The sequence below is a fragment of the Dendronephthya gigantea genome, unplaced genomic scaffold, assembly GCF_004324835.1.
Source record: "Dendronephthya gigantea isolate DGI-Jeju-01 unplaced genomic scaffold, DenGig_1.0 000035F, whole genome shotgun sequence".
NCBI classification, from domain to species: Eukaryota; Metazoa; Cnidaria; class Anthozoa; order Malacalcyonacea; family Nephtheidae; genus Dendronephthya; species Dendronephthya gigantea.
In genome coordinates, this window is record NW_021163045.1 from 321848 (window position 1) to 349131 (window position 27284).

Consider the following 27284-nt stretch of genomic DNA (forward strand, 5'->3'; position numbering starts at 1 on the left):
CTTCCCCGACACAGCTAACCCAGGCCAAATATAAATGCCTAATATAAATGCATAAGAGATGCCTGCGGAGGAGGCTATGTGCAATCTCAGCACGATGACTGTTCAGAGCGCGTTACCGCGTACTGGTATCGGCCGTATCGCAGGCTCGATTTCGAGCATGCGCAGTAGTGTCAATAAAATCTCAGCACTGTGACAATCTCAGACCGCCAAACCGGTCAGCCGATTTTTAAATATTTTGTTTTATCTATTCTAGGTCGGTGTAATTTGAGCCTAGAATTTGCACTCGGTGTGCGTCAAAACTCAAAGATAAATGCAGGTATGTGCGCAATATCACCCGCATATAAAGGGGGCTTTTAATATGATTCAGCCGAATACCACATATTCTCTTGTGTACGTGTGCTCACTTTTTTCAGCATTGAAATACGGTCTCTTTCAAGTTAACTTTTTAGAGGAGAAGTCTCATTTGGCGTTGCACAATGTAAAAGTCAGTTTTAAGTTGGGGCAAAACTTGATGCGCCTTATTAATTGTTTCGCCACAATTTTGGACATTGCAAAGAAAGTCAAACGATGCATTTACTCGTGCAACTTGTTTCGCAATGTTTTTACGAGTCAAGTTGCATAAATTAAAAAATTGTACCATGTAAAGGCCGATTTCCAATCAGTGCAAAATATCATGCGATCGACATTTTATCGTGCGATTCAACTTAGGCTACGTTCAGAATGAGTGCACGTCACTTTTATGGCGCCCGCATGAGATGAATATGACGCTTCCAAAAAAAATTTGGCATGGTGTCTAAGAACGGTCACTACCTCGAGTATAGACGTTGCACAGGCTTAGAAGTTGCAGCTAGTTTACCAAAGAAAATTTTATGATTAACGAAGAAATTTTAATAGAATCGAAGTAACATTAAACTAATTTAATATGACAGAATAAAACTTCACAGTATAAACCTTGAACTAGCATCATGCATATCATCAGTATATAATCAAATACACGCTTGAATAATTAGGAAATTTCTATATCCATGGCAAAACAAACAATCCTTAAAATCGTGTCAGAATCTTAAATCTTTTTTTCATGATTCTAAAAAATAAATATAAGTAGGCTTTTTAAGTTCAGCATTCATCATCAAGTTGCATAGTTTGAGTTTTACTGACATCACAAGGGCATTAAAAACCCATAAAACAAAATATGAATTTATATTGATTACTTTCGTAGAAACCACACCTGTATTTGTTATATATGCACTTCACCCGTTCCGCATGTTCTAAATCACATATATTGAGAATTCTAAGTTTTAGAACATCGGATATATGTGACATGGGATGATCATCTGAGCCATCTAACGCGTTCGCTGTTTGCTGTACTGGGAACGAGTTATTTGTTATTATTGTGTATTATAAATTCTAAATAGAAGTTCGCCAAAATGGCGGATTCTTGCAAGCGTTTTAAGGCATGCAAAATTCGCGTTAATACGCAGTCAACAAAGGGAAAAAAAACTACAAGACATGTGCGTTTAAATTCAAAGAACTATTGCAAGATTTCTCAGGAGTCAAGTTCGAGTAAGCAGAAGTCTTTCACAACGGGAATGGAAGAAGAACATGTTTATGGTTCAAATATCGACGATATAAATAGCAGCCATGAAAGTGATGACCAAGCTTTTTCTAGTCTTTCACGATATCACTTGCGCCGGGTGAAAGAGTATCACAGTTGGGAAGATGTGAGGGGTCTCTTTTGCAAGCACGCATTGAGGAAGAAGCTTTTTGTGACGAAAGTATAATGTGCATCGAGTGCCATAACAACTTCGCTGTTTGTCGCTGCGTGGATTGTGGTCCTAGACAGTTTTTTGCATCAACTGCGCGAAAACTATCCACGAACGACGCAACGTCTTCCCTACTTGAAATTTTCAAGGTGCGTGTGATGTCTTTGGCGTAAAATATAAACATATTTCAATATCTTTTTATGTATATTACATATTCAGAACTGACCTACCCAGACCCTGTTTGAAAATTAATGTTGCTTATTTTTTCAGGATGGTTGTTTTGTTCCTTTATTTGTTAATCATGGTGTTTTGACTCTGATCACCAAAGAAATTGTCCAACTGCACAGCACAAAACATTATTGTATTGATGAAAAGGTACTGTGTGGCCTTCATTTTATTTTGCATCTCCCTCAGGAGTCAGAGGTGGTTTATTGGTACTGTGGATTTGATAACTGTATTCAAGTTTGTTTTCAGTCCTAAAATAATTTTGAGAAAAGTTCTGTAAGTTTCTCCTATGGTGCATTTTTATTAGGGCATCAACACTTGAAATGGATCAACTTTTGTAACTGTGAAGATGCTGCAGTTACACTTGTAAAGTTCCAATTATGGCCAGGATCAGCTGTTAGACCTCAGGTTGCATTTCATTTTAAGTTGGTTACACTTGCTGAGACACTTCTATTGGAATGCCATGTATCGTTAAAGAAATTTTGTGATGTGTTGGGCCTCAATAAGTCCAATATGCTTCCTGTTTGGGTATGTTATTTTGTGTACATTTGAAGCTGAGTAATTCCATGCTATTTCAACATCATTCAGAACAAATTCTTGACACCTAACCTCTCCAAATACTTTATGTTTATATATTTTCTAAATAGACAATTCTTGATTAAAATATAATAATAATATTGAGCATACTGCATACCAAGTATAAATTATTATATACTGTGTAATATTTATCTGTGTGAAAATGACATGGGATTAACTATAAAAACTCTAAATGCTCTCAATGACAATAACTTGACTGTTTTATTAACACTTTGATGCTTGGAATCTCCATTGGACAAGTAAAATCATATAGGGTTAGCCAGAGTAAAATACTAGAGTCATGCCATGGGCATTAAATAGATAAAGAAAATAACTATAATTTATTACATATTATTGATTCCAGCTTTCATGAGATATTTCAATTTGTTTGATGTATAAGACATTAAATTATATTTGCCTACTAATTATGATGTTAGTTTGGTTGCCAGCTAACTAGTATACAGTAACTATAAAGTCTACAAAGTGCAGATACTCATGTTCCGGGCGAAGTTTAAAATTTCATAATTAGTGGACGTGCAAATATACACTTATTTACATATCACACAAATTGGAATGTCTCGTTAGCAAACCATGAAATGAAGTGAGAAACTAGAAAATAAGTTATATATACATGTAAAACATATTAAAGATTTCTTTTGTGTTATAAAATAATCAATGTTATGTCATATATGGTACACTTTAATTATATACCATAGATAAATAAATTTATTCATACATTATATATATTTTTTGGTTTTCTAAGGTTAAGAATCTCTATAAAATATTGAATGATGATTCTTTTGATGAATTTAGGTAGGGGCGTATTTTGGTTAACTGCATGACACAGTACTGCTCTTGTCAAATATTTTATTTTATTGTTTTTGCAACTTTTTATGATAAATTTTAAACTTCAATTTTATATATATATATTTACATTACCAACAATAATATTTTATTTATGTAGATATCACCAACATTTGTTCAAAACAATGAAACAATTTGTCTTGCAACAAAAACCTGACAATGTTTGCCCGTTATGTCCTTTGCAGGTATAGAACTCCACAGGTATTTTTTCTTTTATGTCACATTCTCCTTTTTGTATTTAACATATTGTGATAATTTTGTAGAGTGAAACTGATACTGACAAGAATGTTGCCATTGAGTGCATGGATGGATGTTTTGGGCTTGTGAGAAAAAAGTCTGCTGGTGCGAATCTTTTACCTGCCAGACACAATGGTACATTTTTTGCCAATCAGGATGATGTCGATAGCTTTGTTGATGACAACTCAAAGAAGGCAAAGCAAGCCCCTACTGTAAGTAGTTACTGGTGATTGTACTGTAAAAAGTAGTTTTGGTGAATATTATCATTATTATAGAAGAATCCACTGTTTTCCTAGGATTGCAATGAATTTAAATCTGGTGAGGTTAGTAACATGTTACGATCCAAAGGAAGAAATAAGCTTTTTGACGAGAAGGGAGTGTTTGGTAGAGTATGCAGACATGAATACCCAAGGGGATTTATGAGTATCAAACATGGAGAAAGGTGAGCAAACAGTCATCAAATTAAAGTGCAAGTGTACATGTTGATAGTAATTTAGTGCAACATACTGTATATTTTAGGATAGCTTATTCAGTGTATGAGGTTAAAAAGCTTCTGTGTCATTATGATGAGGATACTGATGTTAAAATAATGTATGACATTGCATGTACTTTGTCTGCCCACCTAAAGGTAAGGTATAGGCGTAGCTGCCTGATTACAGCTCAAATTCTAAGAAGAAGTAAAGTTCTGTCATTTGGAGATGTAATCTCATGTGCAATTTTACATGTATTGAATATTTATTATATATGAATTTCCATTTGCATATATATTTTATTTTTGATAGAAAAACGAAGAGCATACCATTCTTGGACGCATTGACTTGGCAATTCCTGTTTTCCATGCATATGGACATAAATCTTCTTGCCAGGTCAATATATGGTTTAGAAGTTGTCGGTTTTGTTATCAAAAATTTAATTGTCATTCTTAGGTGCAGTCATGCAGTATGTCGCATGTTGTTATTTATCTCAGAATTGTCCCGAAATGTAGGTTGCTTTTGGTCCTAGAAGAAAGGAGGGATTTGGCCTTACTGACGGTGAAGGAATTGAAAGACTTTGGTCTTACCTCAGAGGATTTTCATCAATGACGAAGGAAATGACAGCTGGTCGAAGGGTTGACGTATTGACAGATGCGCTTCTTCACCATGCAAGACATCGTCTTCTACAGTTTGGCTAGTTGAATATTTCTGCCTTGGTGGATTTATGCCACCAATATCATTACAGTATTGGTAATCTTTTTGCGACTATATATTTGTAATTCAATGCTTGATTTTTCCCCACAGGTCCGGCATTGTTGTCTAAAATGCAAAAAACAAAGAAACTAATGGAAAACTCAGTAGTACAGTTGGAGGAGATCTTTTCAGATTTAAAAGGTAGAACATCTTATCTAACATTTGATAGTATTAAACAGTTATTGGATGAGGCTTTTGTATATGCGGAAAATTTCAATGTAAGTGTTAGTATCATAGTGCTGTCATAGGTCGAATTACGTTATAATAGAAAGGTCTTTCAATTTCAGTTTCCTATGGTACTGATGTAATTAACTCTTGGATGAAAGCAGAAGAGAATATGTTGTTAACGAGAGGCAGTATGTACCAATTATAACGTAAGGAAATACCGTGTTCATTTGTAACAAGACGTGTAATATTATCATAAACTGTTGATGTTCTAGAGAGAAAACCATCGCCCATGTCGTGGGAGGCTAAATACGTACAGAACTTAGTTTTCTTGCAGGAACTGAGGTTAGACTGATAATGATATATTTTGTGCATTTCCTGGCTGATTGTTCATTTATTTTTAATTAACAAAATATTTTCTAATACTTATAATGGTATGCTACAGACAAGGCATTGCTTCAACAGAAGCTGAAAATCATGAAACCATAAACGAGCTTGTAAAGAGGAAGAAAGCGTAAGTATTGGAACTAGCGACCGAATAGAATTGTTTTTGGTGTTAAAAGTCATATATACCTTTATGTAACTTCAGGATTTTAAAAATTGTCATGGGAATTGAAAAAAGCTACAAGGTTCACCCAAGATGGAGAATGGGCGAGGAGAAATTCAACGTGGCAGCATTGTCTGTTCTTCGGGATAGGCGAAACCAGGCATTAGAAAAATTATACTCACTTGCAGTCGAACGTATGTTCTTATTAAATTTGAAGCGAAAATATGCAGGTATTTTTTTTTGCTAACTCAAATTGTGATCGTTTGATGATCCAAGAATTATGCTTGGTTGTTTAGTTTAGGTTGGCACCATATAATTATCAATTAAGCGGACTAGTGATTCATAAACTGCCTTTTATTCAAAATGAAGGCAAAACAAAATAATGTAAACATTAAAAAGGCTTGCGTCGCGTAGACGCGTACGACCCCTTTAGTAGTCATATGTTATAATGGAAGTTAAGTTCGTATGCTAATACTGCAATGGTAAAACTGTTTTAAGTTTTCAACATGTTTATTCACGGTGTGCCGTATCCTATGAATCGACATTACTTTCATTTGTAATGATGAGCTTTAAATGGGAATTCCCACTCTAAGTTTGACATGACTCATTCGTTTGTGTTTTTTTATCGATTAATAGACGGCCAAGCAATTGCAGAGAAAGTTTCTAAGCAGATAACACAAAGGACGAATTCTGCTAAAGTAGTTGTTGAAAAGTACAACGCTAGCCTTGCTGCTTGGAAAGACAATGTAACTGGGTTGCCAGAAGAGCTAGAGTTTGACAAGGTAAAAGATCCAGAATCCGACCTATATAAGGATTTCAGAGAAAGCACTTTGAGTGAGGATCAAGTTCCATATTCTGTGAAGAAAAGCGCAATAGATTTGCATAATTTCATCCAAAGATGCAAGGAGGAAACAAGTTATTTGGAAACTGAAATGTGTAGGCTTGTTACGTATCACCAAACCCAAAAGTCAAGTTTTTTAGAATGGCTGAAGGACAACAATGACTCGTCATCAACCGTACTCATTCGAGGAATTCGGTGCATACTTCAAAGAAAGATTCTGGAAGAGGAAAACAAACTAATTGTTCTTGGTGCAACGTTTGGCAATCACCTACCAGATAATGTATCATCGTCCATTCCAAAAATCGAATGGAGTCATGAAAGCACCATGCCCTCTACCAAACACGTTTTCGAGAACTTGGATCAACTAGATGACCAAAAGGAACAGAGTGAAGAACAGGACGATGAGATATTGTCAATTTTAGACAGTTCAGATGACGAGGTTGAAGATGAATCTGAAATGGATTTCTAAATCAATGCGAAGCTCTCTGTATCATTTTGCATGATGTTTGATGTACATAATAGGTTTTTTAATTATATATCTTGTCTATACAATCTGATTTATTTTTGGTGCACAAACATAGTCTCCGTCTAATGTGTGGAAACATGCATGTTTTAATTTATTAAAAGAAAAATTAAAAAATTATATAACAACAAATATTAAATTAAATTATTTATTTAAAACAATTGAAATAATTTGTCCCTCGCATATTACGCTTTAGTATAAATTTCCAGGTGACTATTGATTTTTCCTGCATCCTCATTGCTTAAAATTCACTGTGTTTGAAGTGATAGTCTCTTGTTGGTGAATATAGCTCTGTTGTTTTTTAAATAAGAAATTTGAATAATATTCTTGTATGTTTGCTTGGTGACATCAATAATTAAATTAGCTTGTGTAAGTGCGCCACCTAAGTATTTTTAAAATACAGCAAGTTTAATGCAGTGTTAAATACTTACGTGGGGTACCTACAAGTTAAATTAATTAAGAAATTTGAAGGAATTATTATGTTGATTCAACTGTGTATCATCTTTTGTGATACGAATAATTGTGCAAAGTTTTAAGCAGTAATTCTTCGTGAAGTTTGAGTTCAATCACGCATGATCTGCTCTGACACCCTATATTAATTACACCCCTAAGTTAGAAAAGCTAAGCCTATTCTTTCATCGCGCACTTCCATTCTCTCAATTGATCTGAAATTTTAACTGTGTATAATTTTTTGTGATACAAATAGTTGTGCAAAGTTTCAAGCAGTAATTCCTTCGTGAAGTTATAATTCAAGCACGCATGATCTGCTCTGACACCCTATATTAATTACACCCCTAAGTTAGAAAAGCTGAGCCTATTCTTTCATCGCGCACTTCCATTCTCTCAATTGAGCTGAAATTTTAACTGTGTAGAATTTTGTGTGATACAAATAGTTGTGCAAAGTTTCAAGCAGTAATTCCTTCGTGAAGTTAGAATTCAAGCACGCATGATCTGCTCTGACACCCTATAATTGCACCTAAGTTAGAAAAGCTAAGCCTATTTTTTCATCGTACACTTCTAATCTCTCAATTGATCTGAAATTTTAACTGTGTATCATCTTCTGTGATACGAATAATTGTGCAAAGTTTCAAACAGTAATTCCTTCGTGAAGTTAGAATTCAAGCACGCATGATCTGCTCTGACACCCTATAATTGCACCTAAGTTAGAAAAGCTAAGCCTATTTTTCATCGCACTTCCATCTCTCAATTGAGCTGAAATTTTAACTGTGTATCATTTTTGTGATACGAATAATTGTGCAAAGTTTCAAGCAGTAATTCCTTCGTGAAGTTTGAATTCAATCACGCATGATCTGCTCTGACACCTTATAATTACACTAAGTTAGAAAAGCTAAGCCTATTTTTTCATCGTACACTTCCAATCTCTCAATTGATCTGAAATTCAAACTGTGTATCATCTTCTGTGATACGAATAATTGTGCAAAGTTTCAAACAGTAATTCCTTCGTGAAGTTAGAATTCAAGCACGCATGATCTGCTCTGACACCCTATATTAATTACACCCCTAAGTTAGAAAAGCTGAGCCTATTCTTTCATCGCGCACTTCCATTCTCTCAATTGAGCTGAAATTTTAACTGTGTATCATCTTCTGTGATACAAATAGTTGTGCAAAGTTTCAAGCAGTAATTCCTTCGTGAAGTTTGAATTCTATCACGCATGATCTGCTCTGACACCCTATAATTACACCTAAGTTAGAAAAGCTAAGCCTATTTTTTCATCGTACACTTCCAATCTCTCAATTGATCTGAAATTCAAACTGTGTATCATCTTCTGTGATACGAATAATTGTGCAAAGTTTCAAACAGTAATTCCTTCGTGAAGTTAGAATTCAAGCACGCATGATCTGCTATGACACCCTATATTAATTACACCCCTAAGTTAGAAAAGCTGAGCCTATTCTTTCATCGCGCACTTCCAATCGCTCAATTGAGCTGAAATTTTAACTGTGTATCATCTTCTGTGATACAAATAGTTGTGCAAAGTTTCAAGCAGTAATTCCTTCGTGAAGTTTGAATTCTATCACGCATGATCTGCTCTGACACCCTATAGTTACACCTAAGTTAGAAAAGCTAAGCCTATTTTTTCATCGTACAATTCCAATCTCTCAATTGATCTGAAATTTTAACTGTGTATCATCTTTTATGATACGAATAATTGTGCAAAGTTTTAAGCAGTAATTCCTTCGTGAAGTTTGAATTCAATCACGCATGATCTGCTCTGACACCCTATATTAATTACACCCCTAAGTTAGAAAAGCTGAGCCTATTCTTTCATCGCCCACTTCCAATCTCTCAATTGATCTGAAATTTTAACTCTGTACAGTAATTGAACATCATTATGAGATGGTTTTGCACAAATAAAGAACTAAGGCAAAGAACTGTGAGTTATTGAGAAATTCATGATGATTGGACGTGAACTAGAAGAGACTTTTTGAAAGAGCATCCCCCTAAGAACAAGATAAGCAGGGATTGGGGGCCGTTCCTGGGTAAGAACCTATTTTAGATGGATATAAACATCGTAGTGTAACATGAGATCTGTTCTAATTTGAAACTAAAGGGGCCTTTTCAAACCATGCATGTACACCTTTCATAGTTGGTAACGGAAAATGCGACTACCAGGATTCCATTAGACTGCAGTTGTTGGTTTGGTCCGGTTTGCACATAAATTAATACATTCTAACAGCCGAAAGAAATAGCGGGCAATGTGATAGAATTTTTGTCGGAAACTTTTTGAGGTAACAGCTTTCAAATAGATAAGGCAAAATAATTTGATGACTTCACATTTCAAAAATACGCTCTATTGCAGGTGAACTTTTAATTAAATGCATGTCATTATGCATGTGTCCAGATGACTGATGATGACAAGGTCAAGGTGCGTTGACGAATCATTACAAACACAAATGCAAATGTAACGTAATAAGCCTTTAATAGAGTGAATGAACGCGGTCAGATATAGTTTCAATGCAACAATGACTATTAAAACTTATTCACACATATCCATAATTTCCAAACACGCAATGACTCTATCATGGAATGATTGGCACACAACAACTTGACTCCTTCTCTTTAGAACGATCTTTCGTCTGAGAAGAATTGGTTCAGATGAACCATTTTTGGACGCTAATGATGTTAATGGCATTGATTGACATTTTCTTATTTGAAAATATTAACTCATACTGCCATTGCTCTTTTGTCTGATTCAACCAGTAGCCCCAAACTTCGGCATTTGGTTCCAGACTTAGCAAATTGGATATTTTTCCAGGATAATAGAACAGCCAGTACGGTTTATCCGACTCGGTATAGACTGGTATTATGTAACCCTCATGGTTACAAGCACTTTCATAGTTTCCTTTCAGGGAATTCCAGCCATCTTCAGTGAAGTACTTTCGAAACTTGGTAGTGAGATGTTGAAATTCTTGTTCGGTAATTTGCAAATCCTTAACCTCCAAATCTTTTTCTTCTATTGAATACTTGCCAGAAACGACTTCAGGTATCAGTTCCTTCTCAATAATTTTAGAAAGCAAGTTCTGAATGTCTGAAGGTACAGATGTACTAGCCAGTGGGTCATGGGTTAGTTTTGAATCGTTTATGTTTCGTTCTCGTGTGATGTGAAAGATAATTTCTTCCGCATTCATCATTACTTTCTTTATCTGATCACTTCCATAATTGAGCGGCTTCTTAAAATAATTCCTTCAGGCAGTCCAGTAACTGTAAAACCACCTTTTTTGTAAGGAACTCTACTGCCAGGAATCCCACATGCTTCACCTAAAGTAAAATAAGAGACGGAATGTTTTGTAAGTCTTTCCGATTATTGCAATCTGTTAACAAGTTGATGATGTACATGTATGTACCTGACAGATTTACCTGTATAATGTAACCGACAGGTTAAATTACATCATAAATTTACAAAAGGCTATTTTTACAATTAAAAAATATTAATCTATCATTATATAAAGTTATTAAAAGTGTAAAAAGTTCAGAAACTACCAAAGTCAAATAGGCCTAGAAATTCAAATCGATTGTTTACAGTTTTCCTTAAAATAATTATTTTGTATAGTTTTTAGTTCTAGTTTATTTAATTCTTCCATAGTTTCTTTCTACTTCTAATTATGTAACTAATGTCTTGTTATTGTAAGGACGTGCTAGTGCGAGAAAGGGTTTTGTAAGTTTCTCTATCAAGTGAATATTTAAAATGGTTAGTTTAGGTGACTCGACAGCTTACAATTTTCGATTTTTAAAACGCATAGCACTATATTTTAATATTTGTTTTGGTGACAAAAACGTCTCAAGTTTAGCTGTGAAGGAGCAAAGATGACCACAATCCACCGCAATCATTCCATATAATGGATATTAATAATACCAATTGTACCAATGTACTTTCAACCATTGGATAAGTTCATGTGATGTAAATTCAAAGTGTGTGAGTTATTTTGCAGTGAAAGAAATCATCACAATATAATGTACAATCATTGAAAAATTTCGCTGTAATGTTCAACAAAAGTGCTTGTAATTTACAGCATATAAAATAACTTTGCCGACAGTATTGCTGCTCAAATAACCCCCCTCCCCCAAATCAATGTTGAATTGTTATGTTGAAGCCTTAGCGCATCTTGCCTGCGAGATACTCTAGCATTTTCATCCAGGCAACATTGATTTGGAAGTGTTGGTGAGGGAGGGGTGTGGAAAGGGTGTGGTTGAGGGAGGGGGGGGGGGGGGGCGACGGCTCGTCACAATATTTTTGTCAATGATTGTATTTACTAATCCATTATGACCAAACAAAAGTCCCTTAAACATATAAATTATAAATTAGCTATATTTTAGTTCATCAATACAAAATAAATAATTAAAAGCCATGTTAAGATATCAATCTACAAGCAGTACACACGTGTAGGCAATCCTCTCTCACACAAGCGATCATTATTTTGGAAATAAGTGTGGTTTATACAAAACACTTACTATATTTCTCGTTGAACAGATTCTGGACATCGGCACGGGTATGTTGTTTGTCTTCCGCCGGGCGATCTGTGGAATTAATGTTGACTACTTTACTACATGTACACTACAGCAACTATGACATCAACAATACAGTATCAACAAAAGTAGTACAAACAAAACACACTGGAAACTCCAGGTAATATAGTCAATCAATTTTCCAAATGCTCCATTGCATTGTATTTAAAATTGTAAGGTACAAACTTAATAAATTACCGTAAATTACCGTATATTACTAGGCTTCTACATGTCAACTTTTAATAAAGTAGGAATTTGAATGTTTCAACATTTTAATAAAATTGAAAATTGATTATTAGGTATAAAATTGAATTTCTGAATTGGTAAAACGCCTATTTTGTTTGGAGTTACTATTGTATGATAGGCATAAGCTAAATTAATCTACAGTACATTTTAATACATTACCAAAGAATTCCATGAACTTTATTGCCACTGCTTCGTTTTGCATGAGAAACTGAACACCTTTGTTTGAACCATGCTGATTGATGTTTCCACTTGGTTCTATCATCACAACAGCCACCTCGCATCCCAGGTTTTCCAGATAAGAAATCTTTAAAAAAAAGTCTTCATAAATTGAATTGAAATTTACCACTTGGATCTCCTCACCATCTTGAGAAGCAATGCAAGCAGTGAATTAATTGACCATATTCCTTATTCTTCATCTACTTTACATACCTCTTTCATGAGATTTTTTTTTGTCTTGGCAATGTGTTTTCGTCTTTCGTCTTCTCCCAGTTCTAGTGGACGTATTCTGTCAACCTGCTTGGCTTTGCTCTTCCAATCATTCTTTTCTTCAGCACTAAGAGCTTGCCATTGTGACGAAACAAATCTCATTTTCTCCGATTTTGAATCAATAGCCTTGCACAAGTCTATAACATAATGCAGTAAAACATACACATTAACTTCATTGTTATTTCAAACAGATGCAGGGGACACATACATAAATTAGAGGTATAAAACAGATTATACTTAGAATTGCAACCTGACTCCTTGTATGGCAGATAAAACAGCCAGTTGACTGCTAAATTTTGGTAAGCAAAACTCAATAACAAATAAAATTATGTTCTGTGAGTATAATATTAAATAAAAGTGTTTGAACTTTGGCATATACTAGTCTTGTTATTCCAGGAAATTTGTCATATTTTTTTTTTGATGGAGTGTATAATTTGTTTATACAAAAGCCAGTGGCATGGGTTCAAATTCTAGCCGAACATTAAAAGTTTGAGAATCGTTGAGGAAGGTACTCCAACTGATTGCAAAAAGCTGTAAATGTTTAAGCCTCCATGTCCCCTCCAGGGGTTAATGAAAAATTGCAGACAAAGTCACAGAAAACTATGAGTAGGAATATGCACATATGGTTCTTGTTCTGCTGAATAATAAATAACATTTATTGACATTTATTCAAGAATTAATGACATTTATTCAAGAATCATTCCATATTTCAAGGTACCATATTTTCTCAATTTAGCCCCCAGGGGCCTATATTACATACCTTAACTACCTACTATATCTAAAGTGTGGGGCTATGTGTTACCAAAACCATTAGAGGAATTTGAAGAGTCCTTTCTGGAATTTGAAAGTCAGAAAGATATTTTTCATATCAGGCAACAGTGAAAGAATGCAATACAGAACAAATTGCAATATAACATGAATTTTTGTAATTGAGCCAAGGATAGTGATTTACAGAACAGCCAATTTTCAATCACTTTCCACAAACATTTGATGCAAAGTGTGAACATGCACAAGTCAAATTCAGAAACCTTTTGTAACTGAAGGCTCTAATAATTTGTACTAGTGATTCAATCAAGTGCAAGTGATTTTAAACTGCATTTCTTCATTGTAAACATCATAATAGCATGAATGATTTTAGTACTATACAATTGTCTTTTTAACTTCTGGTCTGGATAATACACTCTACTGATTTCACTGGTAAATACTGGTAGATGTTGTACTGTAGGGCTTTAGGGCTTATATCTTTCTGATGGTTTCTGAGAGGGCAGGCCCAAAAAATAGGCACCAGTCACTGTTTATTGACAGATAAAATTTTGCAGGTTCACTGGCAGATTCACTCACTTACTGGACATACTTGTGATCAGAGTAAAAAAGCAAAAACAATTGATTAAAAAAACAATTGATTAAAAGTTAAAAAACTAAAAGTTGGCTCAAACTTCAGACTAAAAAGTTAAGATCTATCCTGCTCTGTGTATCATATAGACCACCAGACTGCCCGCCGTCCTGCCTAGAAAACAACCTAAAAGCAAGTTATATGCAAGCCGCCATGCAGGACAAACCCATATTTATTTTGGGAGACCTCAATTGCAACACCATGAAGGTCACCGCTGAGACCACAGCATTGGAAAACTTCATGTACGAGATGAACTTAAAGCAATTGATCACTTCACCAACCAGGATCACAAACACTTGTGAATCACTAATCGACGTAATCATAACTTCATCACCCAACCTTGTCCATCAAAGTGGTGTTATGGACACACTCATAAGCGACCACTTACCAGTATACACCGCGTTAAACATGAAACTTCCTAAGCCATTAGTACAGAGCATCTTGACGCGAAGCTATAAAAGCTATGATAGTTCAAAGTTCATTACCCATCTTGGTACAAGATCACAAGAACTCATTTCTATCTTTTTCGATTCCAATGTCAATTCAAAACTCAGTAAACTTAATGATGTCCTCTCTACTACTTTGGCTGTCCATGCTCCAATTAAAGAGGTCAAGATTCGACGTCGATCCTGTCCATTTGTTACTGCTGACATCAAAAAACAAATGATCTACAGAGACCAGCTACATCGTCGATACAAACAGACACGAGAAATGGAGGACTGGAAGAACTTTAAAACAGTCCAAAAATCAATCAAATCCACCTTAAAAGTCGCAGAGAAAGACTACGTCCGCACTGAAGTTAATACACATAAAGACAAACCTGGGTCACTTTGGAAAGTAATTCATAGCCGCATTCCGTCTAGAGACAAAACAACCCCAATATACAGCAAAAACCAGGAAGAGGTTGCCAACGATTTTAACAGTTTTTTCCAGTCAGTAGGGATAACAGCCGCCGAAACAGCTACGCAACTGGCCTTAGATAATAACATCAATATATCTTCCATGTCTGCCTGTGAAATCAAGAACCTACAATGTCCGATCGAAGAGTCATTCCACTTCATACCTGTTACCTGTGCGGAAATTGAACGCATACTAACATCTATGCCATCAAATAAATCACCAGGTCCCGACAAAATCAGTATGAGAACTATTAAAGACTGCCTCCAAGTAATCTTAGGCCCCCTGACGGATATCATCAACAGTTCATTTACAACTAATACGTTTCCAGAAGCCTGGAAAATAGCAGAAATCATACCAATATAAAGAAGGGGATCACGAAATAGCCTCCAACAACCGTCCCCTCTCAATGCTCAATGTAATCTCGAAGGTATGTGAGAAAGCGGCCTTAAATCAATTCACGAGTTTTTTAAACCGGACAGGCCACCTTACGGCACACCAGAGTGGAAACAGAAAGTACCATTCAACGGAAACCCTCAATATATTAGTAAACGATTTTTTCCTGAACGCAATGGATAACAAAGAGCTATCTGCCCTTATTCTGTTAGATCTGTCCAAAGCCTTCGATAGCATCGACCACACAATATTGCTTCAAAAACTAAGCAATATTGGAGTATCTCGTAAGGCTCTAAATTGGTTTAGAAGCTACCTTTCAGACAGAAAGCAATACGTACGCATCGGCTCTGCAGTATCAGAAACTCTTTCAATCACTCATGGCGTCCCACAAGGGGCAATAATTGTCACCTCTGTTATTTTGCATCTATATAAACGACCTTCCAACAGCACCAAAAACAGCTAAGTTAGAATCATTTGTGGATGATTCGAAAATATTCATGTCCTTTCCAATCACGAATATAATCGATGCAAAAAGTAACATAGAAGAGGATCTTAAGAGGATTGCAACATGGTGTTTCGCAAATAAGCTGTTAATTAACCCTGAAAAGACAAAATTAATGCTAATAGGCACTCGACAGTTAATCGGAAACCTTACTGAAGGACTGGTTATCTCGTTCCTAGGAAAAGAGATCACACCTTCCTCTTACGCCAAAGACCTAGGGCTATTCATGGACAGTTATTTAAGTTATGATCATCATATACGACACGTCATATCATCTTCAATGGCAAAACTGTACCAAATAAATAGAGTAAAGGACAGCTTCGATAGCGAAACCCTCCACACGATTGTCAATGCCCTAGTGATGAGCAGATTGTATTACTGCTCTACGGTGTGGTCGAATACATCGGCAACAAACATAAAAAAACTCGAAAAAGTACAAAATTTTGCTTGTAGGATCATAACAAATACAAGGAAATACGACCACATAACACCAGTACTACAGGCGATCGGTTGGCTCCCAGTCAAGGAACATTTACAGTACAGAGATACACTAATGGCTTATAAATGCATGAACGAACTTGCACCGCCGTACTTATGTGACCAGTTTTTAAAACGAAATGCAGTTCACAACAAGAACACCCGGAATAAAGACGACCTTGACATTCCCCCATGCAAAACAACATCAGGTCAAAGAAGTTTTTGCTATAGAGCAATAAAAATCTGGAACATTTTAGATAAAGATTTTAAAAAACTACCTTTTAAAACATTTAAGAAGCACTTAAAGAAAAATATGTTAACAAATAACGTTAACGGAAACCTATCTTAGTTAAAGTATTAAAATCTTAGTATAACTATATAACTAGGATTTCTCTTAATTGTAAACATATTTTATAAACATAGCATAGTCAATAACGTAATTGTAGATAGAAATATACCTATTTTTAGCCTTGTTAGTACATACTGAAAAGCCCTATTGGGAGTATGTTTTATGTATAATAATATGTAGTAGAAACAATATTTTTCATATATAAGATGTATTAGACTAGCTGGGTACCTACAATAATGCAATTAATGACATTTAACAAAAAGCAACAAGCTGTTATTTTATAACAACAGTAATTTGAATTTTGTAACAACAGTATTTTGTAATAACTTAAAAATGTTAACAGTTGATCAAAGCATTATCAAAGCATTCACGACTGGTAACTTTTATACATAGTTAATCAGATATAATGGAATAACGACCAACATTATTTTGAGGCCTGTGAGGGGAGGGTTGCTAGAGGGCAGAAACTGCTGGAGGAGCATTAAATAAAGGATGGATAAGGGTATATGACATTTTTGCTGATGATAAGGAAGCATTTAATATTTACCTGAACTGAGCATGCTTGATGAAAATATGTTGTAGCCAGATGCTACTCTTTTAAGTGGAGGACCTATTCTTAGTACATTGTCATCTGAATCTTCATGCTTGTTTTCTTCTGTCCTACTTTCACCTAGCTTTCTCTTCCTTTTTTCATTTCCAATCCATTTCTACACAAAATTTCAGTATCAACTGTGAAATACAGTTTACAACTTTACACCTACCCAGGTGGTACTATATGTATAATACTCGGAAATTTAAAAACGCGAAAGATAAAGTATCTGACTCTTGGTTCACATAATACTGACAACAGTGACAGTCCTTATAAACTTTATAAAGCCTTTATTAGTTTATAAACTTTCAGTCGCCATTTTGAAAATGCAAATTATTTATTTAGACGTCAAAATCGCAAATGTCTAATAACAATTTTGGCTCATATACAAACTTTGAACTTCATGTCAAGTTCCAATCAATACAAGGCATCCTATATTTATATATTTTAAGGTATTTTGGAAGTACATACCTTTACTTGGTCGTAGGTTGCCCCAGCTTGTTCGGCAGCTCTCAGTATTATTTCCTGCATATGTTTTGCCGTCGTGTTCATTCCATTGTCATAAAACGCCCTAAGAATGATCTTTTGATCATCCGTCAAATTGTTGTAGCTTCTAAAATTAGTCAGAGGAGGTTGGACAGCAGGCCGCAAAGCATGATGGATATTGAGCGCTCAATTATGCGAACGCTCCATTTGACGTTTTGACTGTCGTGATGTGAAGAGCTCTGCGAGTATAGGAAAAATGGATGCTTTCGAAAGACAGGATTTTCAAGCTGCGATAGTGCAAAATACTATGATGTATATGTATTGTTGCGATCCGCATTACGACTTATCTTTTACTGTACCGAGTTTACCGTTTTTTAAGCTGCATGGGCTTTGCTGCCATTTCGCCTTTCATAATACTCCGTCTGAAAGAAGACTTTGTATTATACCAAACACCGAAGCACTGCTTTCGAAGTTGAATGGCCTTAAATCTCCTTGTGTCATCAACGTTAAAGCAAGTACTACATTTGAGGTTAGTATAAAGTACTTGTCAACACCTCATTTTTTAATATTTTTTATTAACTTTTAAGGCTTGATTTGTGTATTAAAATTTAACTGAAACTATTTTTTAGTTTGGTACTATCCCTGATGAATTTATTCATTGTAAAGCGGAGAGAATGCTTTTAATTTGGGATTTTGATGTGGATCGTGTATTGACAGAAAATACGAGCGCTGTGGATGCGGTTACTCCTGATTTTGATGACATCGAAGAAACTCCGTTGCTTAATATCAACGCAGTAAGTTGCAATTGTTCAAACTTTTATCCCACTCAGAAAGTACTTCTACCTCCTTTAGATAACACATCTGAATCAGGGAGCTCTCAAGCCTCTCAAGAACCAAGTGAAAGTAACGAAAACGATTTTGGTCATGAAAGAACAGAAAATAGAGACATTGATGATCATCATTGGTTCTCTGATGAATCTGAAGGTATAGTTACAGCTGTATAAAGTTTTGATAGTTCATTTCTGTTTACGAATGTTTTCTTTACACATGCTTTGTTATAAATGGTTTCATGCTTAAAGTAAAAATTAATCTCAGAGTCGTTCAATTCTATTTTTAGAAATTACTAGTGAGTTTTTATTTATAGACATAACAGTATTAGACGGGCATTTTTTTGTTTTGCTTTATAGAAAGAGATCTACTTGAGCATTTAGCTGAACTAGAAAATGCTGGAGAGGAGAATGGGGATGAACAAAGTAAAAGAAATGAAACTGTCAATGAGCAAATTAGTAATGAGGACAGTGAAGAAGATGAAAGTGAAGAAGTTGAAAGTGATGAGGAAGAAATCACTCATGCTCTACCATTCAAGTGCATTGGAGCTGCTCATGAACAAGTTACCAACATCATCTGGAACAGGCATATCTTGCCCTTGAATATAATGAATCAGTAAATGTTCGACTAAGACCAGAGCCGGAGAATCCTCGGGACCAAAATGCAATTGCTATTGATCTTCATTATGGAACTCAATGGGAAAATGTTGGATATATAGCTTCTGAACATTGCAAGTATTTACATCCACTGATTGCAGCAGGAGATATACTAGACGTCTATGTTGAACACATCAAGTTTCGGGTTAACTTTTTAAAAATAGGATTTTATCCAAAAATCTGGATAAAGAGGCGTGGTGAATGGGAAGGTCAGATTGTAAGGGCTAGTATGAGTGTACGTTGACATATAATTTCATAAGAACCAGGGTTTGCAAGTTGTGAATTTCTGCAATTATTTCCATTGGCTAACCTATGTAGATTTTTCCAGCATTTTTGCCATCAACTTGTTTTTAGTCTGGTTTCCATATGACAATCAAGTTGTTGCATAATAACTAATAATGATAGATATTTTTCTTAATGGTTAACACAACACCCTGACAATGTTGTATGGAAACCAGGCTTTCTATTTTATATCCTCAAAACCTATTGTCTATAACCAAAGCACTTCACTGTCATGTGATATTTCATACAAACCCTTGCAATATTAAGAAAATTAGAAAAATATTCATACAATACATGGTATAAATATGTAAATCTGTATTTATTGATGAACAAATAAATAAACTCATCAAATTTTATGATGGTTATAAAATATTGTAAGTAAAATTGCCTTGACAAAACAGCCAAGATTTTGCATTTATACATATATTTACATGATGTTCAAAAAAGTAAAAACCTGCATACACACACCATTGGTTATTGTTTCTATGCTAATAGCATTTACAATTCATGCAAACTTGAAGATCAATTGTACTAGATAAGGTGTTCATGCCTTTAGCTTTTCAATCAACCTAATATACATAAATATTGCCAGTTCTAACACACAATGGCTTAGTAATGCAGATCTTAACTCACACTAACTGTAAACATCAACAAGCATCTAAAGAACAGAACCAATATAAAATGTCAGTTTATTTTACTGAAGAAGTGAAAACATATAATCACACAATATGTTTCATATTTATCAATTTTGTGAAGGTGGTGGTGGTGGTAAGCCTTCTGGTTGTTTGAAATGTGCTGATCTAACACTCAATTGACCACGTTGTCCCACGTTGTGGGATTACAGCTCTGTTGGCAACAAATACTCCAGGGTCAGCTCGCCTAGAAATACAGACACGATCTAGACGTTCTTCCCACTACTAGAGGATGTTAAAAGATGCAGGATCGATTGGAGGATCGTGTACCCTTTTTTGGGCCTCAGCCATACTGACCTACACAAAAGAAAAAAATTCTATTGAACCCCGAAATGCGCTATGTGCACTTACCGAAACGCTAGGTTAGCGAATGAGCATAGGAGTCGTCACTGCCAAAAATGGAAATCTATATAAAATACAAAAAATCTATTTTCCCGCTAAATGTTAATAAAGAAGGAAGTTAAACCATGAATACAAATAAAATTACATTAATATACAAATTATGTAGTTAAACAATATTTGAAAGGGAAATATCCCATTGACCCGAAATGCGCTATTTTGAACATCTCAAAACAAGAGTGGTAAATTCAAAGCCCGATATCTCGGAAATGGTGTGGGGTCGCAAGGGGTCGATCCAGCCGATTTTTTTTTTACATACTTAACTTCATTCTTACAAAGAATCTCAAAAATCGAACCACAGGAATTCGAGATTTTCAACTTTGAAAATTGTAAACAGACAAGCACATGACTCATCACTTCGGAACGACCCGACCAACTTCAGTTATAAAAATCGACTTAAAAAGTAACGCTTACCTCGATAATCTCGACAGATATCGCCAGTCCAATGAATCTTTTTTCAAAAAATATGCGTTTTAATCAGTAAACTTTAAAAAATATACTCAATATTTTTATGTTTCTCCGTCTTATGTAATTTTCGCTCAAAATCTTCGCAAGCACGCTTGGAAAATAGCGCAATCTCATTGGTCGAGAAATTCACGTGACAGCTGTCCAACCTCCTCTGAAAATTAGTGGCCATCAGCAATATTTAGAAATTTTGACGAGTCCAAGAGGTAAGCGCAATATACAGTGGGCAAGAATGCGCGTGAGAATGTATACACGCTCGTATATGCATGCTAATTGTGCGCTTACAAAATAACTCGTTCCCAGTACAGCAAACAGCGAACGCGTTAGATGGCTCAGATGATCATCCCATGTCACATATATCCGATGTTCTAAAACTTAGAATTCTCAATATATGTGATTTAGAACACGCGGAACGGGTGTGCACTTAATCATAATTTGATGTGACGACAATGAAAGTTATGTTAATGCTGTTCGCCGGTAGCAGTACAACATTGTTTTTCCTGTTTTTAACAATTTGCATCATGCAACATGGTGATTTTTAGCCGTCTAGTCGTGCAGTTCAGCAGGCCGTGGCCGTGAACCTCATTCAGATCAAGTAATTCAAGGTGAAAATACTTTATGTAAATTCAAACTATTATGATACAAACACACTCAGTATAATTATATTTTTTAGCGTTTTTTGTAAGCATGCTGGATAGGAATGCATATCAAATTTTGCATCAATTAGGCATTATTGAATATATTGCCAGATCTATATAGTTTTTGAGCAATACCTACCACACGCTCCATGATGCTTGAATCTAATTTGCCCATTACTATCACATTGGACATATTTGAAGAAACATGGGTTACCATATGTCTGGCCATCTGTACCACATTGAGGATTGTATTCCCGTGTGCAATATTGAGAACACTTCGGCGCTAAACAAAATTAAATGGTTAGCTTTCGGGTCAATTAATAGAAAGCTTTGGCAGTGATTAAGAGTACGACTCCGAGTACAAGATATGGTATTCTCGTGCATTTTTTGCTTATGCCATCAGCCAAAATTAGGTCGGTACGTACCTATATATGAACAAGCTTCGCTATTGGCGTAGAGCAGCGAAGTTGATCATCAAACATTCAATAGTAATTGCAAGGTTTTAGTTACTCACCGCAAGGTCCAGGGTGATCAATCTTGATTTTTTCGTCGAACTGACAAGCAGTCTCTTTCAGTAAACAGAAATTCGGGTATGTATTGCCATCTGACCCACATACTCGAGGGAGTCTTATTTTGGGACAAGTAACAGCACACTTCGTCGGCTCAGTTGCTGAAGTTGTAGGATTAACCGATGAAATAGATTCTTTCATTATAGCTGGGGTGTTTGAAAAAATGTCGTAGATATTAGTTGAATTTGATTTTGTCATCTTAAACAACGATACATATATTTGCAAATTCGGTATTTTGCAGTAATTTCAGATCATTTTAATGGTAATACTTGGGGTGTAACGTCCGATTAACCTACTTATTATTCGCACAATATAGAGATTTTTTTCTCATATCCAGCATTTTAATTTTACGAATTTCGAAATGCATTTTCAATTTTTGAAACCTATGTATACTTATTCATTTTGGTAGTTTTAAATTCAGATGAACCGTCAGTCCCTATTTTCGTATAATCGTATGGATCTAACCAAATACATCTGTCATTTCTTTGCTAATGAAAAGTGAGAATGGTCTCAGACGAATAACACATACTTATACCTGGAGGGTAAAAGCACCATTTTACACCTCTGATACTGCTATCCCAACAACATCCTCTCTTGGCACAAACCTCTGCTTCAATTCCAGGATAACCGCACTCTTCTCTAGATAGTGGATGCACGTTAGAGCAGCCGGGACCTGCAGAATTTATTTTTAAGAATTTCGATTTAAATCTAGCTTAGGATAAAACTCCTGGCGCAGTTAAATATCGCATATTAGAACCATTCAACAATTAGTTGCCGAAGGCGAGGTGATTACAACAAGCCTATATTCACTGAGTCGAAAGAAATTTTGGTATAATTTAAATTTTTACAAATAAGAATCAACATAATTTCATAAAATATTATAATTATTTCAAATTTCTTATGTAAAAAACAAAACGCTATAACCACAGACACAGTGAATTTTGACCAATCAGATTGCAGGAAAGTCAATAGTCACCTTGAAATTGAGGTGAAAACTATAGAATAAAGCAATTAATAACTTTTTGCTCCAGGAAATTCTGAGGAAAGTAATGTTAAATTTCTATGCCAATAAGAGAAGTTGAAATGAAATTTCAGACGAATAATTATACCTGCGGGATAAAAACACGATTTCGCGTCTTTGTTACTGACATCCCAACAGCAACCTTTGCTTGCGCATGACCGCTCTTTAATTCCAGGATGACCGCAACTAACTCTAGATCGTGGATGCACACAAGAGCAGGCAGGGCCTAAAATTTATTAATGAGAATTTTAATTTAAAGTTGTCTACCTGCATGGGTAAGATTCGTGTGTATTTTTCTATGCAAGTGAGATTTCGGAATTGGTTTAGATGAAAAAGACATACCTGCAGGGTAGAAACACCATTTTACACCTGGAATTTTATTGTCCCAACAACATTTTTTGCTTTCACATTCTTGCTGTGATATTCCAGGATAACCACAACCAACTCTAGATAGCGGATGCACGCCAGAGCAGGTTCTTACTGAAATTTATTAGTAAGCAAAAGTGTTACTAAATTAAGAAGCTGATTGTCCAGTTTCGGGGTAGGGCAACCTAAGTATGACACATACAAAATTTTAAAACTCCTGTGTTCTGTTATTACTTTCCTTAAATACGATATATTTGTTTTTTTGATCCTATCTGGTCGTATCTCCATATCCATTCCGTCGGTCCGTTCCGCATCCGTATCCGCATTTTAATCGGAGCAATTAGAATACCTGGCCAACTCTTAACAGTAAATGACATATGTAGGACTACCTTGTTTTTTGTTACTTGATGCATGAATTAGACTTTCACAGAACAACAATAAACACGTTTTTACAGAACGGGGCATGCAGTTCAATACACTAAAATTGATCTCTCTATAAAAAATTTTTAAAAGAATGCACTATTGGCCTGGTATTCTAGAATTGTACCCATTAACCTAACCAAGGTTACAACATGATATTGTTTGCCAAAAATAACACTTTTTGACAAACAATGCACTTGATCGAACTACTTCGGTCTTTCCTGTGATTAAATGCAAGAGAGGGAAAGTTATATCAACTAAGTCTATATAGCCAGTTGATGATTTTGTCCCGCTATGTAAATTTCATGTTTTATAATTATTCATGTCTTTAGAAATTTTTTTGTTTTCACAGTCAATGAACACCAAAATATTAGCATAGCAAATCGTCAGGCTGGCTACGCCACTGTATATAGCTTGCCTAAAATATATGTTTATTTTATCCGTACTGTCTATGGTGAAGCTCCCCCTATAAATATAACCTTTCTACGCTTACAATTAATTAAAAAAGGGAAAAAAATTTAAAAACAGGGTGCCTTAGTTAATTATATGGCTAATATGTGGACAGCCAATCATGTGGACAGCCACTGAGTGTGGCGACCAAATTTGAGATAGCCAGACAGAGAGAAGTCATTCATTTATCTCCTTATTGCGTATTGTATTGCAATGTTGCGTTGGAAAGCTCAATATATTGTGATTCATTCGCGTGCTCTGATTAATGGTTCATGCAGAAAAATTTCGTCACTCACCTAGTTTTGGAAAAAGTATTGTTTGAGTTTGAGTTCTTATGAATGTTTTCAATCGAAAATAAGACCATTGAAACGCTTTAGAAATTATCCTACATCGAGTGTCACAATGGTTAATGATAACATAAAATCCATCGCATTTTGGTCTATCGCAAGCCCCCGGCTGCAGCATAGGTGCGGAATATTAACTTGCTTTCACAAATTGAAAGTCGAAAACGGTAAACCGCGAACAGTTTATCAGAATATTGAATATTGTACCGTCTATGATGTAGTTACTAACATACGTGCAATTGCATGAACGATTCCGGGCAATCATATAGCACTAATCATGCAAGATATTCGTATCACAAATATTCACTGTTTCTTACCAGCCGTTTTCTTAGGACCAGCATTTACTTGCCGGATTTTTATCAAAACACAGCAAAGTACAGCAGCGACCACGAATATTCTGAACATCATTTATTTGGACGATTTTTACTCTGAAACAACTCCTCTTCCAGTTTCGCACAGAACTGAGGGGGTTTTCGTGCTACCAGCTTTTAAATGGTATTGGATTAGAGCCTATCGGGAAATTTAATAAACGAAACCAACCTTGACCCAATATTTCTTAAGTACCCTTTTAATGGGGCAGCATGCATGCATGCTCTCGAGTTTACACAAGGTTGCCTATTTTAACGATCTAAGGCGTGACAGCGTAAATCCGCCCTTTTTGTTCTGATATTGAAACCGTACAAGGGAATGTCGCTATGGAAACTATCGCTATCAAATAAATCAGTCGAGCATAAGGACCGTTTACACTTTAGCGAATTCGCTTATTTCCACGATGTCTTCGGTTGCCGTCAAAGAGCAATGGTTAATAGCAAATGCTTATTAGTTTGATACATTTGGTATAGTTATTTCCAGTAGCGTAGCCAGCCTGACAATTTGTCCCGCTATGCTAATATTTTGGTGCTCATTGACTGTGAAAACAATTCATTTCTAAGGAAATGAATAATTATAATAACTCGAAATTTACATAGCCGGGGAAAAAATCGTCAGGCTGGAAACGCCACTGGTTATTTCAAACTCTGACAGTAAATTTTTTTACTGCCGTTTTAATAGCTATAAAATTTGACCTATGCGTTCCGGAAGCTATCCGGTATAGTGTAATAAGGCTGAGACGTAATAAGGCATTCAAATTCTAACAAACGCTTGATTTTATTTGGGGAAAATTTTCTATACACCCTGTATAAGTATGTTTGGCCTGATTTATTCGAGAGACAAATGATCTGCCTAACATATCATTCGTCTGAGTCTAAACACACGACGAACTATCTAAGCGAACTATGTAGACCAATACGTTAAACGAATCGTGCGTTATAATTTAAGAAAGTGTACGGGGATTAGGAAATTACAATGTGGTAAAAAGAGTGCACAAGAGCCGTTTTAGGGTGAATTTTTTGTAGTTCCTTCCCTCTCCGTATTTATACTAACAGACGGATGGTTAGTTAGTGCACTTGTTGCGACTTGTTCGCCACGATTTTGGGCATTGCAAGGAAAGTTAAATCACAGTTAATAGACTATACATGGTTTGGAGACTAAATAAAAGTACAATACAAATCATTGTACAATACACTATGTTATTGTCCAGGTTTGTGCAAAAAATGGTTCCTTTCTCGTCACGTCTCTATTGTATTATAGCCAAACGTACCAATGGCATTCGTCTTGCTAAGCTCCTCAACCTTGACTTGAAAAATATGTTAATTATAAGATTGCTATTAGTTTATCTGTGTAAAATACAATAGACACGTGATGAGAAAGGAACAATTTTTTGCATAAATCTACCTGAACATAGTTAATGAGTTGTATTGTAGTTTGATGTGGTCTCCAAACCATGTATATTCTATTAACTGTGGTTAAATGCATTGGCATTGACTCGTACAACATGTTTCATGTACCATGTTAAGGCCGATTTCCATTTTGCAAAATATCGCGCGATCGATTTTTTTGTGATCGCTTCCCCAACTTGAAATCACTGGAATATTTTTTCGAAATAGTATGGATTGCTAGCTGGAAATATTGCGGAAGTTTATAATATCCATACTAAATGCCATTTTCATACTATAAATATAGTATGAACAGTATGGGTGCAGCATATTTCCATAGTATGGAAATAATTTCCAGTGAATACAGTCAATCACGCTGATTGTCGGAACCTTTAGGTTTGTGTTATTAGGTACACATATTACATTACGCATTTTTACCGCCATTTCTCCGACCAGCCCAGTGGCGGGTCTAGGGGTAGTCAGAATAAATCACTACAGTTTAAAATCGCAATCTCATTGGTAGATTTTTAACAAAAATATTCTTTAGAAATCGATAACCAATAGCGTTGTTATTAAGGTGTTTTAA

General features: G+C 35.4%; 3 protein-coding genes across 3 annotated transcripts; 1 reads left to right on the forward strand and 2 right to left on the reverse strand.

Moving 5' to 3' along the window:
* The first annotated feature begins 58 nt into the window (after positions 1-58).
* On the forward strand, positions 59-6964 carry LOC114525592. The gene is made up of 18 exons (XM_028546977.1): positions 59-125; positions 254-316; positions 414-484; positions 2034-2138; positions 2256-2516; positions 3328-3377; positions 3529-3613; positions 3692-3877; positions 3962-4107; positions 4185-4293; positions 4448-4531; positions 4651-4831; positions 4943-5032; positions 5179-5247; positions 5332-5401; positions 5502-5570; positions 5646-5797; positions 6240-6964. Exons 1-18 carry the CDS (start codon positions 59-61, stop codon positions 6911-6913), a joined length of 2532 nt encoding a protein of 843 aa, XP_028402778.1. The 3' UTR covers positions 6914-6964.
* LOC114525822 (integumentary mucin C.1-like) lies at positions 866-25486 on the reverse strand. Its single transcript, XM_028547266.1, has 7 exons — positions 25262-25486; positions 23707-23844; positions 23453-23590; positions 22879-23016; positions 22289-22489; positions 21561-22057; positions 866-1248 (listed from the first exon to the last, which is right to left on the reverse strand). Exons 1-6 carry the CDS (start codon positions 25350-25352, stop codon positions 21888-21890), a joined length of 876 nt encoding a protein of 291 aa, XP_028403067.1. The 5' UTR covers positions 25353-25486; the 3' UTR covers positions 866-1248; positions 21561-21887.
* On the reverse strand, positions 10630-21527 carry LOC114525593. Its single transcript, XM_028546979.1, has 7 exons — positions 21297-21527; positions 17800-17946; positions 17287-17446; positions 12669-12862; positions 12399-12543; positions 11940-12005; positions 10630-10748 (listed from the first exon to the last, which is right to left on the reverse strand). The coding sequence occupies exons 1-7, from the start codon at positions 21306-21308 to the stop codon at positions 10630-10632; spliced, it is 843 nt and encodes a 280-aa protein (XP_028402780.1). The 5' UTR covers positions 21309-21527.
* Positions 25487-27284: the final 1798 nt, after the last annotated feature.